At 36.4% G+C, this 13,703-nt stretch overlaps 2 protein-coding genes across 2 annotated transcripts; both read left to right on the top strand.

Annotated features, from left to right (window-relative positions):
- The first annotated feature begins 286 nt into the window (after positions 1-286).
- LOC144571341 (nicotianamine aminotransferase 1-like) lies at positions 287-4,460 on the top strand. Its single transcript, XM_078320605.1, has 7 exons — positions 287-653; positions 2,358-2,697; positions 2,852-3,070; positions 3,212-3,271; positions 3,380-3,535; positions 3,635-3,728; positions 4,194-4,460. Exons 1-7 carry the CDS (start codon positions 349-351, stop codon positions 4,322-4,324), a joined length of 1,305 nt encoding a protein of 434 aa, XP_078176731.1. The 5' UTR covers positions 287-348; the 3' UTR covers positions 4,325-4,460.
- Positions 4,461-7,280: 2,820 nt separating this feature from the next.
- LOC144571342 (nicotianamine aminotransferase 1-like) lies at positions 7,281-12,202 on the top strand. The gene is made up of 7 exons (XM_078320606.1): positions 7,281-7,640; positions 9,006-9,345; positions 9,775-9,993; positions 10,133-10,192; positions 10,721-10,876; positions 10,969-11,062; positions 11,780-12,202. The coding sequence occupies exons 1-7, from the start codon at positions 7,339-7,341 to the stop codon at positions 11,911-11,913; spliced, it is 1,305 nt and encodes a 434-aa protein (XP_078176732.1). The 5' UTR covers positions 7,281-7,338; the 3' UTR covers positions 11,914-12,202.
- The last annotated feature ends 1,501 nt before the right edge of the window (positions 12,203-13,703 follow it).

Below are 13,703 nucleotides of genomic sequence, written 5' to 3'. Positions count from 1 at the left end.
CAGAAGATACGATTCCGTCTAAGGGCTTCCAATCAAAAAAAAAAAAAAAAAAATTCATATCCTCTGCATTAACTCAAAAAGGAATATTTTGAGTTAATGTATCTGGACCGTCCAGTAAGCTTTAAAATTTGTGCGGATAAGATCCGCACTAATATTAAAGGCCTCCTAAGTTATAGACTGGAGTCGGATGGACTCCGTTTACAATCAGACGGTGGATATGTATTCAGTCAAAAGATTGTCTTTTGAGTTGATGCAGACGATGCGGGCTCCACTCCTGAGTGTGTCGCCAAAACTATCACTGTCAGTGAACCGCTATTTCTTAGCAATCCTCCTCTCATCTCTTGTTTGATGGAGGAGAGCGGTAAGAAGCCATCGATGGAGGTGGAGGTGGAGGCTGAGGAGAGATGGCGGTTTGGTCCGAACAAGGCCGTGGAGGTGGCTGGTGGCCGGAGCATCCGTGGGACCCTCAACAAGATAATCGCTTGTGTTGAGGAAACAGACCCGAGGCCGATGATCCCGCTTGGCCATGGCGACCCCTCGGTGTTTCCAAGCTTCCGCACCACTTCGATTGCAGAGGATGCAATTGCAGAGGCGGTCAGATCAGCCAAGTACAACAACTACTCGCCTACCAACGGTCTGCTCTCTGCCCGGGTGTGAGTGTTGAATTCATTTTTTTAAATTAATCTTTTTGAGTAATTTCCATGGGGAGCTAGCTTGATTTGGTTGAACAATTGGTTGGTCCGTATCCGCTGCATTGTTCTGAGGTTCATAGTAGCTATAAGCCTATAAGAGCTTTTCGATGAAAATCAAACCGAATTAATTGAGGCACCTGAAATTTTATGGGTACGGTTTTGATCTGTTTTGTTCACCCTATTTTGTTAAAATTGTTTCTCTGCTGTGCATGCAAACTGACTATGGGATGTTGATGTTGGTAAAGGGCTCTTGGCAACTAAAAAAAGTAGTCTTTTTAAAATAATACCAAATCATTTCACTTGTGCTAAAAGTGAACTAAAATCAAGCCCGGTTAAAATACATACATGATTTGTAATTGTACAAAAATATCAAAAGTTTTAGATGAATTAAACAAACCAAAAGTGGCATTTTATTTTCACCTCAACCTTGAGGTTTTAGTGTTATTAGAAAAAAATATAACATCTAGGGTGTTATTGCAATAACAGTCAACATTATGGTGTAATTTCCATATTCCCTGATCTGATTATAGCAGATATTTTTCTTTTGTTGATTGATTGCACCTTTGTTTACGTGGGTCTTAATTATAAGGTTATGGCTAAAACTTTTGTATAAGAACCCCGAGATAAGGTAGAATAATAGTCTGGTACAGTTCCTAGATAAACTGGGATTATTTTCCACTGCTTTTCACCCCATGACTAGCTAAACATCAAGAAATTGGTAAAGGAAATAAAATTTGGTGTCTGGTGTTGAGAGAGGAGAGAACGGGTTTGAGATCAGAGAATAGGTCACTGTTATGAATTGGAAGCGGAGAGGCAGGGGAGAAGACCTTCAATTCTGATATTTTTTTTATTCTTATGTTAAAGAAGAATAAAGAGGAAGGGTATAACTGCCCTTCTAATGTTTTATTAATATTAATATTTGTTTTTAAATTTTAAGTGATTTAATTGAGAAATAGGGATATTGACAAATTGAGTGAGTTTAAATGGGGAAATAACTAACTTTAGATTTTTGATGGGGGGGAATATCAAAATCAAGAAGTTATGATGGCCATATATCTGAATTTCTCATTACTTATTAAGTTGGTTGGGGATGAAGAATGGGAATGGAATGGAACAAGTCAACACCTAATTTTGTTGTAATACCGGGCAGGAATGAAATATCCATAATTTAGCAACTCATGCAGAGAAATGCTCATTTAAGTTCTCAATTCGACAGAACATTTTTTTTTTCGTAAGTATGTCAAATAACATTAACAACTGTATGATATTTTTGGGCGACCATTTTGTGCAACGGGGTTGACTAAGGTGAACAAAAAAATAGTTAAAAAAGAAAAAGAAAAATGGAAGGAACAATATTACAAAAAAAAAAAGTGTTACACTGGTAGGTCTGAACTTCACTTGTTTAAAGTTACCTAAACTAGACTAACATTGGACAATAGTATGGATGTTATTGTTGGAAAACAATAATTGACAAAATGCAGCACTTACACAGCATCTCTTTTGGGAGATTTTTTTATGCCACTGTCGAATGCACGCAACATTATTTCATAGAATTGCACCCTATTATTTTATGTTAAAATTTCTGGCGGTGGGTTTTTGACAATGATCTGCATGGCTGTAATTACAGACATTAATGAAATTCAGTGCTCATTAAAAAAAATGCAGGGCAATTGCAGAGTATCTCTCAAAAGATCTTCCCTACCAGCTATCTCCTGATGATGTTTTTGTCACAGCGGGTTGCGCACAAGCAATAGATATTGTCATAACAGCTCTGAGCCGACCTGATGCCAACATCTTGCTCCCTCGGCCAGGTTTCCCCTTGTATGAGGCACGCTGTACCTTCAGCAATCTTGAAATGAGGCATTTTGATCTCATTCCTGAGAAGGGATGGGTGGTTGATCTTGACCAAGTGGAGAAACTTGCTGACGAGAATACCGTTGCCATCGTTCTTATCAATCCTAATAATCCTTGCGGCAGTGTGCTTAAGTACCAGCACATGGAGGAGGTTCACATTTAATTTATCTACTTTGTATTGATTAGTGAATATAATAGTATGTAAGGAGTTCTGTTGTGTATGTCAGATACTTGGCAGCAACTGATAATATGTGTGCATAATTTTTCTTGCTGATTGGTATCCTCGGTTTTGATTGTAATTGCAGATAGCCAAAACTGCAAAGAAACTGGGTATAATGGTAATTACTGATGAAGTGTATGACCATTTGACTTTTGGGAGCAACCCTTTTGTACCCATGGGGGCTTTTGGAGATATTGTGCCGGTTCTCACTTTGGGAGCCATATCGAAAAGGTGGCTTGTGCCTGGTTGGCGACTTGGTTGGATTGTCACAACTGATCCCAAACACATCTTGAGGAAAACAAAGGTATGTCATTTTTTTCTTTATGACCTTTGCTTCATTTGCTCTTGTGAAATGAAAAAATGCTTTTAGTTTTTGAGTTGTATTCTTCTTTATCCTAATTCCCCAATTAATATTGACTAAAATTGAATATCCATTTTCTGTTAGTTTGTTGATACCATCAGAAGCTATCTGGACATCACAACGGATCCTGCTACCTTTATTCAGGTCTTCTTGAAACTTCTTTATTTACAAATGTTAGCAAGTCGTAACTGAACTGTGGATATTATTAAATTTCTTTTGATTCTCTTCAATTTCATGCTTGTTAATTTACAGGGAGCACTACCTGAAATTATCAAAAACACAAAGGATGATTTCTTTAACAATATAATTCATGTTTTAAGAGATACGGCAGGGATATGCTACAACAAGATAAAGGATATCAAGTGTATTACTTGTCCTCACAAGCCAGAGGCCTCTATGTTTGTTATGGTAAGAGCACAAAAAGAAAAATAAAATAAATTAAGACTTGCTCCATCTCTTGGTTAATTTAAACATAAACGTGCTCCAAATTTTTTACGATTTCTGTAGGTCAAGCTCAATTTGTCATGTCTGGAGAATATCAGTGATGATGTGGATTTCTGTTCCAAATTGGCAAAAGAAGAGTCTGTCATAGTATTGCCAGGTAATCTGCATCAATTTAGTTTACTGCATTTGGAAATATATTACGTGATTTGTTTTAACTTTGGACTAAGCATTTTGCGTGAATTTTAATATCAAGTGCCTTTTTAGTAAGATTCCTTTTGTTTTCATTATTTAAATTGCATCTACTTGTACTTGTGCTACTCGTGATCAACCCCCCCCCCCCCCCCCCCCTCCCCCCCCCCACACACACACACACCCACCCAATTCTCTGCTATTGGTTGCCACTATTGGGGCACTCACATTGTCTAAATCAGATGGCCAATCCACATAGATTGAGGTTGATAATTTGGCCATCCTCTTGGATCTTGATTTCCAACTGATTACGGCTGTTTATTGTTATTACAACTCACAAGCTGATGGCACTCCAAGATTCAAATATTTAGTAAAAGATGCTTCTGAATTTGTTTACTGCAAGTAATTGCGTTTTGTGTGATTTATCTTGCAGGGAGTGCCTTGGAGATGAAAAACTGGTTGCGCATCACATTTGCTGTTGAGCCAACTTCTCTCGTAGTTGCACTAGAAAGGCTCGAATTGTTCTGCAAGAGGCATGAAAGAGTTGAACTGATAAGGCAGTGATGACTGATGAACAAAGAGTTTGTCGTTGCTTTACTTTGCATCCAATACACAGTTGGGTGTTATTGTTGCTGTCATTGCATCCAATACACAGTTGGGTGTTATTGTTGCTGTCATTGCATCCAATACACAGTTGGGTGTTATTGTTGCTGTCATTGCATCCAATACACAGTTGGGTGTTATTGTTGCTGTCATTGCATCCAATACACAGTTGGGTGTTATTGTTGTTGTCATTGCATCCAATACACAGTTGGGTGTTATTGTTGCTGTCGATCTGTGATATGTATTGATATTCAGACGGTTAAAACACCATGACTGACAAACTATTGGTAAAATAATAAAGGCAGTAATTGTTGGGTTTATCTATGTCCACCTATTATAAACTTTGCATCCAATTCACTGTCGGTTCATGTGTATGATTTAAAAGTTCTGATTATCCAAACTGTTGACATGGCCCATTTTTTTTTTTTTTTCTCTCATGTGCATGCCATATATTCTTGGTTTCTATTTGGGTATTCTGAAAATGAAATTTGGTCCGGTAAGAATCTAGGCAGCACCTTCGTTTTATTTTTCATTTGTATACATAAATATTTATGACATCTGTAATCTGTTACGTAGCTCCATTTTAATTTGCATTTATGGGTGACTGGATATGTTGATCTAATTTGTTCTCAGTCCAATAACTTGAAAAATGTCGCTTCTAAGATATAATAATATGTCATGTCCAGGCCCAGCACGGGAAATTTATCATCAACCCTTTTTTTTTTTTAATGGTGAGCGGTGAACCACCAATATATTTGATAAAAAAAATATAAGTGTATTTAAAAGGACCTAATTACTAACTCCTCAACTAAATATACAAGTTCCTAGTATAATACACGAGTAAGCACCTATTGTTACTCTCTCTTTGTTCAACCTAACCGGAGCTCATCCACAGAAATATCTCAAGAGCTGTAATATTTTTATCAAGCCATGCACAATTCTTTGTTTGTTAGAAAAAGTTTTCTATTCTTTTGTCGTCAGAGAGCCCAAACTTTTGAGTCCGCATCGTCTGCATTAACTAAAAAAAAAAAAATCTCTCGAGTTAATATATCTCGACCGTCTGATTGTAAATGGAGTTCATTCGATCCCGCCTATACTGTTGAGAGTCTTTAATAATAGTGCATATCTAATTTGCACGAATTTTAAAATTGATTGGACGGTCTAAATACATTAATTCAGAAAAAACTTTTTGAGTACGAATTCAAACTTTTTCAGGGCATATGACATTCTATTGTGTCTTTTTTTAGACTGTCCCCGAGTCCAGATGTCTACTATATTACCACCATTTCGTATGTAAATGTTGTAGTGAGTCAAAAGTTCTCTCCACAATCTAATTGCATAGGCACAGTTTCACATGATACGGTTCTCTACTACAGTTTTTATAAATTACTTAAGTTTAATTTCGAGCAAGTTAGATGTTTTTAATATTTTATTAGATATTATTAAATACGAACTGATGTAATTTTTAAGTTATTTTGCAAACTGTGAAATTTTTGTTAATTTTTTTATTTTATTATGTGTATAATATCTATAAAGTATAGATTATTTACAAATTTTAGATTTTAAAGTTATAAAGTTATCTTTTGAGGGTTGTTATATTATTAAGTTAAGCAAAGTTGTTTATGTTGTGCTTACCAAAAGAGTTTGATGAGTATAATTTCAAAAATCTATCGAATTGATTTCAAATGATGAATTCAAATCGTTAAAACCGAATGATGCATGTACATATAAAATTTTGAAAGTTTTGAATTCAATTATTACAAACTACAAAGTCAAAGAGTAAAAAAATAATTTTTTTATAAGTTCTTTTATGCATTTATTTTTGTTCATTTTTTTGACTGCTTGATCTACTACATAAATTAAAAAATCACAAATTTTTGCATGTACATTACTTATGAATTACATCAATTTAAACCGTTTGAAATCATCATTTGAAACTAATCCGTTAAATTTTTAAAACCGTATTCACAAAATTTTCTTAATAAACACCACACACATGCTAGCTTTGCTCTATTAAATAAATCACTGTTAGGGCGTGTTCGGTTGCTAAGCGGGAACGGGAATGGGTTTGGGTTTGGATTCAATTTGAATGGCCAAAACACTATTCGCGTGGGAAAAAAAAAATTTACTCTGAGTGAATTTTTTTTTTTCCCGCGGACACAGTGGCACGCCGAACAAGCCCTCACTGAATTCATGCACCGGGTGGCCTACGGGCTGTTTAAATACCAAAAAAAAAAAAAAAAAAAATCATGCACCAGGTTCTGGGCTCCGAGAGTAACTCAATTTTTGAATTTATATTCGGACCGTCCAATCGGTTTGAGCACGAATATTAAAGAGACCATCTGCATTCCACGTCCGACCGGATTGGCACGGATCTGATCGGGCGGTCTGTATCTAAACTCAAATTATCAGTTACTCTTGGATTCGGACCCATGTTCCAATAATTTTCTGTGACCTCCCCACTGAATTCGAATCCTCTGAGATGTCTCATATTTTGCGTGACTTTTTTGAAAATCTCAACCGTTGTAATACGTGCTGCGCGAATCTCAAAGCTAAAATAATACTGGCCCCCTACGTCACCCCCGAATAGCCACCGGACACGTCAGTCAAGCAGAATATGAGATATCTCAGAGGACACGTACTCCTCGGCCTCGCCACCTCGGTTAAGTTGTGAATCGACTTGATTTAATATTCTTGGAATCATTGTCTGTCTGTTTCGTATTTTCCAGAATCTTTTCCGGATCAGTCTTCACATAAGTACCCATAAAAGCCTGTGCTGGTTATCTGGTCCCACACTAAGACTATTTGATTTTGCTTCTTTTTAACTTGCAACACTGATTCTTATATATACTGGGATACGGAAAATCAAAAAAGGAATGAACGTATACTGGTACAACAATTTCCCTAGTCCGAAATGTGTCGCCAAAGAATCAGTTAACCGCTTATTCTTATCAATCCTCACCTTCTCTTGTTTGATGGAGGAGGAGAACGGTGGGAAGCCGGAGGCGGAGGCGGAGGGTGAAAAGAGATGGCGATTTGGTGCAAACAAGGCCTTGGCGGCGGCTGGTGGCAGGAGCATCCGTGGAACCCTCAACAAGGTAATCGCTTGTGTAGAGGAAACTGGTCCGAGGCCGATGATCACGCTCGGCAATGGCGACCCCTCGCTGTTTCCAAGCTTCCGCACCACTCCGATTGCAGAGGATGCAATTGTAGAGGCGGTTAGATCAGCTCAATACAACAACTACGCGCCTACCAACGGGTTGCTTCCTGCTCGGCAGTGAGTGTTGAATTCATTTGTTTAAATCGAATTCTTTTGAATAATTGGCATGGGGAGGGGAGCTAGCTTTATTTGGTTTAACAATTGGTTGGTCCATATCCCCTGCATCGTTGTAGTGGCTATAAGCATAGTGACAAATTAAAAGTTCGGGTTCGGTTTGGCGAGTTCAAAAATTCGTGATTCGGGTATAATTCGGGAATGATTCGGTACAATAAGTACGCAAAAAATTCAAAATTTTTTTTTATTCGGGTATAATTGACTTTTTTTTTTGCCTTTTTCTCGCGAATAATACGTCGCGCTTTATATGCGTTTTATTCGCGAATAAAACGTATTATACGTTTTTTTGCGTTTTATTGGGAGTTCGATTCGGAAACGTCGCGAATTATACCCGAATCATGTCACTATGGCTATAAGAGCTTTTCATTTAAAATCAAATGGAAATAACTGGGGCACCTGAAATTTTAGGTATAGGTTGTTGATCTGTTTTGTTCATCCTAGTTTGTTAAAATTGTTTCTTTGCTGTTGATGCAAACTGACTATGGCACGTTGGTAAAGGGCTCTTGGCAACTCCAAAAAAGCAGTGTTTTCAAAACAATATCAAATTATTTCACTTGCATGCAAAGAATATGGGCTCATTTCTCAAATGCTTATCAAGTTGGTTGGGAATGAAAAATGGGAATGGAATAAGTCAACACCTATTTTTGTTGTAATGGAGAACAGGAATGAAATATCCCTAATTTAGCAACTCATGCAGAAAAATGCTCATTTAAATTGTCAACTCAACAAAACATTTTTTTTATAAATATGTCAACGTAACTTCAACAACCGTAAAATTTAGCAACTCGTGCAAAAAAATGCTCATTTAAGTTCTCAACTCAAACGAACATTTTTTTTCATAAATATGTCAACATAACCTCAATTACAGTCTAATGTAATATTTTTTTGGATGACTATTTTGTGCAACGGGATTGACTAAGGTCAACAAAACATAGTCAAAAACAAAGAAAAGTGGAGGGAACAAGATCACATAAATAGTGTTACACTGGTAGGTGTGAACTTCACATATTTAAAATTACCTAAACTAGACTAACATTGGAGAATAGTATGGATGTTATTGTTGTAATTTGTAAAACAATAATTGACAAAATGCAGCATTTACACAGTATCTCTTTTGGGATTTTGGTTTTATGCCGCTGTTGAATGCATGCAAAATTATTTTACAGAGTTGCACCCAATTGTCTACCTTTTATGATCCAATAAGCCTATTATACATTATTTTATGTTAAACTTTTCTGGTGGTGGGTTTTTGGCAAGGATCTGCATGGCGACCTTTAGAAAATTCAGTGCTCATTAAAAAAAATGCAGGGCAGTTGCAGAGTATCTCTCAAAGGATCTTCCCTACCAGCTATCTCCTGATGATGTTTTTATCACAGCGGGTTGCGCACAAGCAATAGAGATTGTCATAACAGCTCTGGCCCGACCTGATGCCAACATCTTGCTCCCTCGGCCAGGTTTCCCCATGTATGAGGCACGCTGTACCTTCAACCATGTTGAAATGAGGCATTTTGATCTCATTCCTGAGAAAGGATGGGAGTTTGATCTTGACCAAGTGGAGAAACTTGCTGATGAGAATACTGTCGCCATTGTTCTTATAAATCCTAATAATCCTTGCGGCAGTGTGCTTAAGTACGAGCACATGAAGGAGGTTCACATTTAATATATCTACTTTGTATTGATTAGTGAATATACTCGGGGAGTAGCCAAGATTTTTATCAGGGGTAGGCAAAAAGTTTTACTGGTACAACTAGAGGGTTGCGGACTACCGTGAATTAACCAATTCAAACCATAGGTTGTATAGGGTAGGCAAAAAAATTCCAAAGAAATTTTCCAAGGGTAGGCAGCAGCCCGATATTATAGACCTATATCCAGTTTTTAAAATCCAAGAATAGGCAGCTGCCTACCCCTGGTTCAAAGTGGCGGAAGCTGCCTACCCCTGGTTCAATGTGGCTCTGCCACTTAATATAATAGCATGTGAAGGAGTTCTGTAGTGTATGTCAGACACTTAGCGGCTGTAATGTGAACAACTGCTAATATGTGTGCTGATTGCTATCCTTGGCTTCGATTGTATTTGCAGATAGCCAAAACTGCAATGAAACTGGGTATAATGGTAATTTCTGACGAAGTGTATGACCATTTGACCTTTGGGAGCAATCCTTTTGTACCCATGGGGGCTCTTGGAGATATTGTGCCGGTTATCACTTTGGGATCCATATCGAAAAGGTGGGTCGTGCCAGGTTGGCGACTTGGTTGGATCATCACAACTGACCCCAAACACATCTTGAGGAAAACAAAGGCATGCCATTTTTTTTCTTTATGATCTTTGCTTCTTAGGCTCTTTTTGAAATCAATAATGCTTTTAGTTTTTGGATTGTATTCTTTTATCCTAATTCCCAAATTAATATTGACTAAATTGAATTTATCTTTTCTGTTAGTTTGTTGATTCCATCAGAAGCTATCTGGACATCACAACGGATCCTGCTACCTTTATTCAGGTCTTCTTGAAACTTCTTTATTTACAAATGTTAGCAAGAATTAACAGAACTGGATATTTTTTAAGAGTAGAACTAGGGTGTTCTTAAGCTCACCAAAGTGTTTGGTGAGCTTGACTCCAAAACCCGTCAAATCGGTTTCAAATGACGAATCCGAACCGTTGGAACCCGTCTATTTTACGTGTGATGCGTCTACATGTGAAATTTTTTAACTTTCGAATTAGTTTAGTATAAAGTAAATTGGTCAAAATTAGAAGGTTAATAAATTAATTTTAGTGCATTCATTTTTTGAACATGTTTTGACCGCTTGACTTTATACTAAACTAATTCGAAAGTTCCAAAATTTCACATGTAGACGAATCACACGTAAAATAGGCGGGTTCCAACGGTTCGGATTCGTCATTTGAAACTAATTTGATGGATTTTGGAGTCAAGCTCACCAAACACTTTGGTGAGCTTAAGAACACCCTAGTTCTACTAATTTTTTAATTTCTTTTGATTCTCTTTCATTTCATACTTGTTAATTTACAGGGAGCAGTACCTCAAATGATAAATAATACAAAGGCTGATTTCTTTAACAATATAATTCATGTTTTAAGGGATTCGGCAGAGATATCCTACAACAGGATAAAGGATATCAAGTGTATTACTTGTCCTCACAAACCAGAGGCCTCTATGTTTGTTATGGTAAGAGCACAAAAAGAAAAAGAAAATAAAAGAAAGTGAGACTTGCTTGGTGTCTTGGTTATTTAATTGCAAAAAAATTACAATTTCTGTAGGTCAAGCTCAATATGTCATATCTGGATAATATCAGTGATGATGTGGAATTCTGTTCCAAATTGGCAAAAGAAGAGTCTGTCATAGTATTGCCAGGTAATCTGTGTCAATTTAGTTTACTGCATTTTGAAATATATTACCTGATTTGTTTTAACTTTGGACTAAGCATTCTGTGTGAATTTTAATTCATATCGAGTACCTTTTAGTAAGATCCTTTTGTTTTCATTATTTAATTTACATGCACTTGTACAACTTGTGCTACCAGTGATCCTCACATTTGCTGCTATTGGCTGCCATTATCGGGGCACTCACATTATCTCAATTAGTTGGTCAATCCACATAGATTTCCAGCTGACAATTAGGTTGTGCTCCAGAAATCGCGCAGATGAAGGGGACGAGAGGCGAAGGAAGGAACACGAGCGCGTGTTACTCCCTCTACACCCCGAATCAGGGGGGACGGATTTTAGAGCTTTTGTACATTGAGTTCCCCTTGGCACAGTGCCGTTTCTCTTCCTTTCCTCTCCGATCTCCTCGCTTCTGGAGCGGGTGAACATCGCGGGCAGCTCCGGTATGAGTGCGTGTTACCTTCCTTCTCTTTAATGAAGGGTTTCTCCCCCTCTCTGGAGCACACCCTTAGGCTATCCTCTTTCTGGATCTCCACCTCAAGGCGGCTATTGTTGTTATTCCTATTTTCTGAATATACACTCACAGTCTTTTGCGTCTATCACTCCAAGATATCTAGTATTTAGTAAAAGATGCTTCTGAATTTGTTTACAGTAAGTAATTGCAGTTTTGTGTGATTTCATCTTGCAGGGAGTGCCCTGGAGATGAAAAACTGGTTGCGCATCACATTTGCTGTCGAGCCAACTTCTCTCGTAGTTGCAATAGAAAGGCTCGAATCGTTCTGCAAGAGGCATGAAAGAGTTGAACAAATAAGCCCTGGTTAAACTGTTAAGGCAGTGATGACTGATGAACAAAGAGTTCGTCATTGCGTTATACTTTGCATCCAATACACAGTTGGGTGTAATTGTTGCTATCGATCTGTAATATGTATCGACTATTGAGTCGGTTAAAACAGCATGACCGACAAACTATTGGTAAAATAATAAAGGTGGGAATTGTTGGGTTGATATATGTGCACCTATTACAAATGTTGCATCCAATTCACTGTTGGTTCATCTGTATGATTTAAAAATTATGGATTAAAAGTAGTGATGTTTTATCTATCTAGAAAAACAGTAAAACAACTTTCATATGTTAATTATGTTTAACTGTTCGGATTGACCGTTTAAATTTTGAAAATAGATATATAGATTTATACACGTATCGATTCCGTAATGAGGAGGGATCCGATTACACTCTTTTTTGGTGACACTGAATTACACTCTTCATTTTCAAAGTTTTCAAAGTCCAAACAGTCGATCCAAACCATTCAACTTGTTGGATATGTTAAAATGTGCTTGCATATCAAATTTTACATTTTTTGATTTTTTTTACTATTTATTAAGTATTTAACAAAATTGCTATATTTAGATTGTTGAATTTTTGTACCCATCTTAATAAATAATAAAAAAATTCAGAAAAATGTAAAATTTGATCTGCAAGTACATTTTAACATATCTAACAAGTTGAATGGTTTGAATCGACTATTTGGACTTTGTAAACATAGGGTGCAATCCGATCCCTTCTCTTCAGTAATATAGCCTCATAGTCTCATGACTCCACTTCTATAGGACATTAATTAGAAAAACCTTTCAGCATTAATTAGGTGCAAATGAATTGGTCTGTACGGGCACGTAGAGGTGTTACTTTTATTCAATTATCTAGATTCGATCTGTAACTGATCCGGATTCACTTAATTTGGATAAGATATAATTTAAAAAGTATATTTAGTTAAATTATAAGTACAGTTATAATTAATAATTTAATATCCAATTCAGATTCGAACCGGAACCGATACTGTAATGGATAAAATATAAATTTGATTTAATTATCCGATTCGATATCTGTATAGAATATCCGATACGATGATAGTATCATTTCTTTGTAATTATTTAACATAAAACATATATTAATAACTATGAAAAAACAATTATTTGTAGTATTTTTTAATTTTAAGAATGAAATTTATGTTCTTTTTGCACAACTTATTGAAATAAAACGTTACGTTCACCTTTTGCCTATAAATTTTCGAAGCTAATTAATCCTTTCTTGATCTCTTTGTTTACTATATATTTGTCTTTCTACACGGATCGTTGAAATTTGTTGCTCTCTTCATTGATTGAAACAAATTGGTATTAATATTCTATTCATGATTTTTTGAAACCATAGAATAAAATCACTATTTCTAATATTTTACTTTCTAAAATTATCTAACCTTCAATATTTTGGAGCATATTTAATTTATATTTTTAATGATATATTATGTGAGATGTTTAAGAAATTATAATTATATTTAAACCTAAAGGGTTTCTCAAATGCTTGTGAGTTGTGACATGTATCTGCTCCGGATCCAGATCCAGTAATCCACAAACAAGTTATGGATATCTATATACTCGGAACTGAAAGACCGAATCCAAAACATCTATAGCTAGATAGGTTTCCAGATTCGGACTCAACATGATTTGAAACTAATAAGTATATGGATCGAAATTCGGACTCGAACACTTTTAGAGTACATGTCCAAATATAATAGTTTCCGGAGTCCGAACTCTAACTACCCGATCCGGTAGCACCT

This window comes from Carex rostrata, chromosome 19 (assembly GCF_964058835.1).
Source record: "Carex rostrata chromosome 19, lpCarRost1.2, whole genome shotgun sequence".
NCBI lineage: Eukaryota > Viridiplantae > Streptophyta > Magnoliopsida > Poales > Cyperaceae > Carex > Carex rostrata.
Note: the sequence above shows the minus strand (reverse complement) of the source record. Positions and strands in the feature narration are given on the sequence as shown.

Excerpts from the sequence above, each read along its gene's own strand:
- LOC144571341 (XM_078320605.1), top strand. The coding sequence starts at position 349 with ATGGAGGAGAGCGGTAAGAAGCCATCGATGGAGGTGGAGGTGGAGGCT. Across the intron at positions 654-2,357 it reads GGTCTGCTCTCTGCCCGGGT|GGCAATTGCAGAGTATCTCT; the intron begins GTGAGTGTTGAA and ends AAAAAAATGCAG. Across the intron at positions 3,071-3,211 it reads ACATCTTGAGGAAAACAAAG|TTTGTTGATACCATCAGAAG; the intron begins GTATGTCATTTT and ends ATTTTCTGTTAG.
- LOC144571342 (XM_078320606.1), top strand. The coding sequence starts at position 7,339 with ATGGAGGAGGAGAACGGTGGGAAGCCGGAGGCGGAGGCGGAGGGTGAA. Across the intron at positions 10,193-10,720 it reads ATCCTGCTACCTTTATTCAG|GGAGCAGTACCTCAAATGAT; the intron begins GTCTTCTTGAAA and ends GTTAATTTACAG. Across the intron at positions 11,063-11,779 it reads GTCTGTCATAGTATTGCCAG|GGAGTGCCCTGGAGATGAAA; the intron begins GTAATCTGTGTC and ends TTCATCTTGCAG.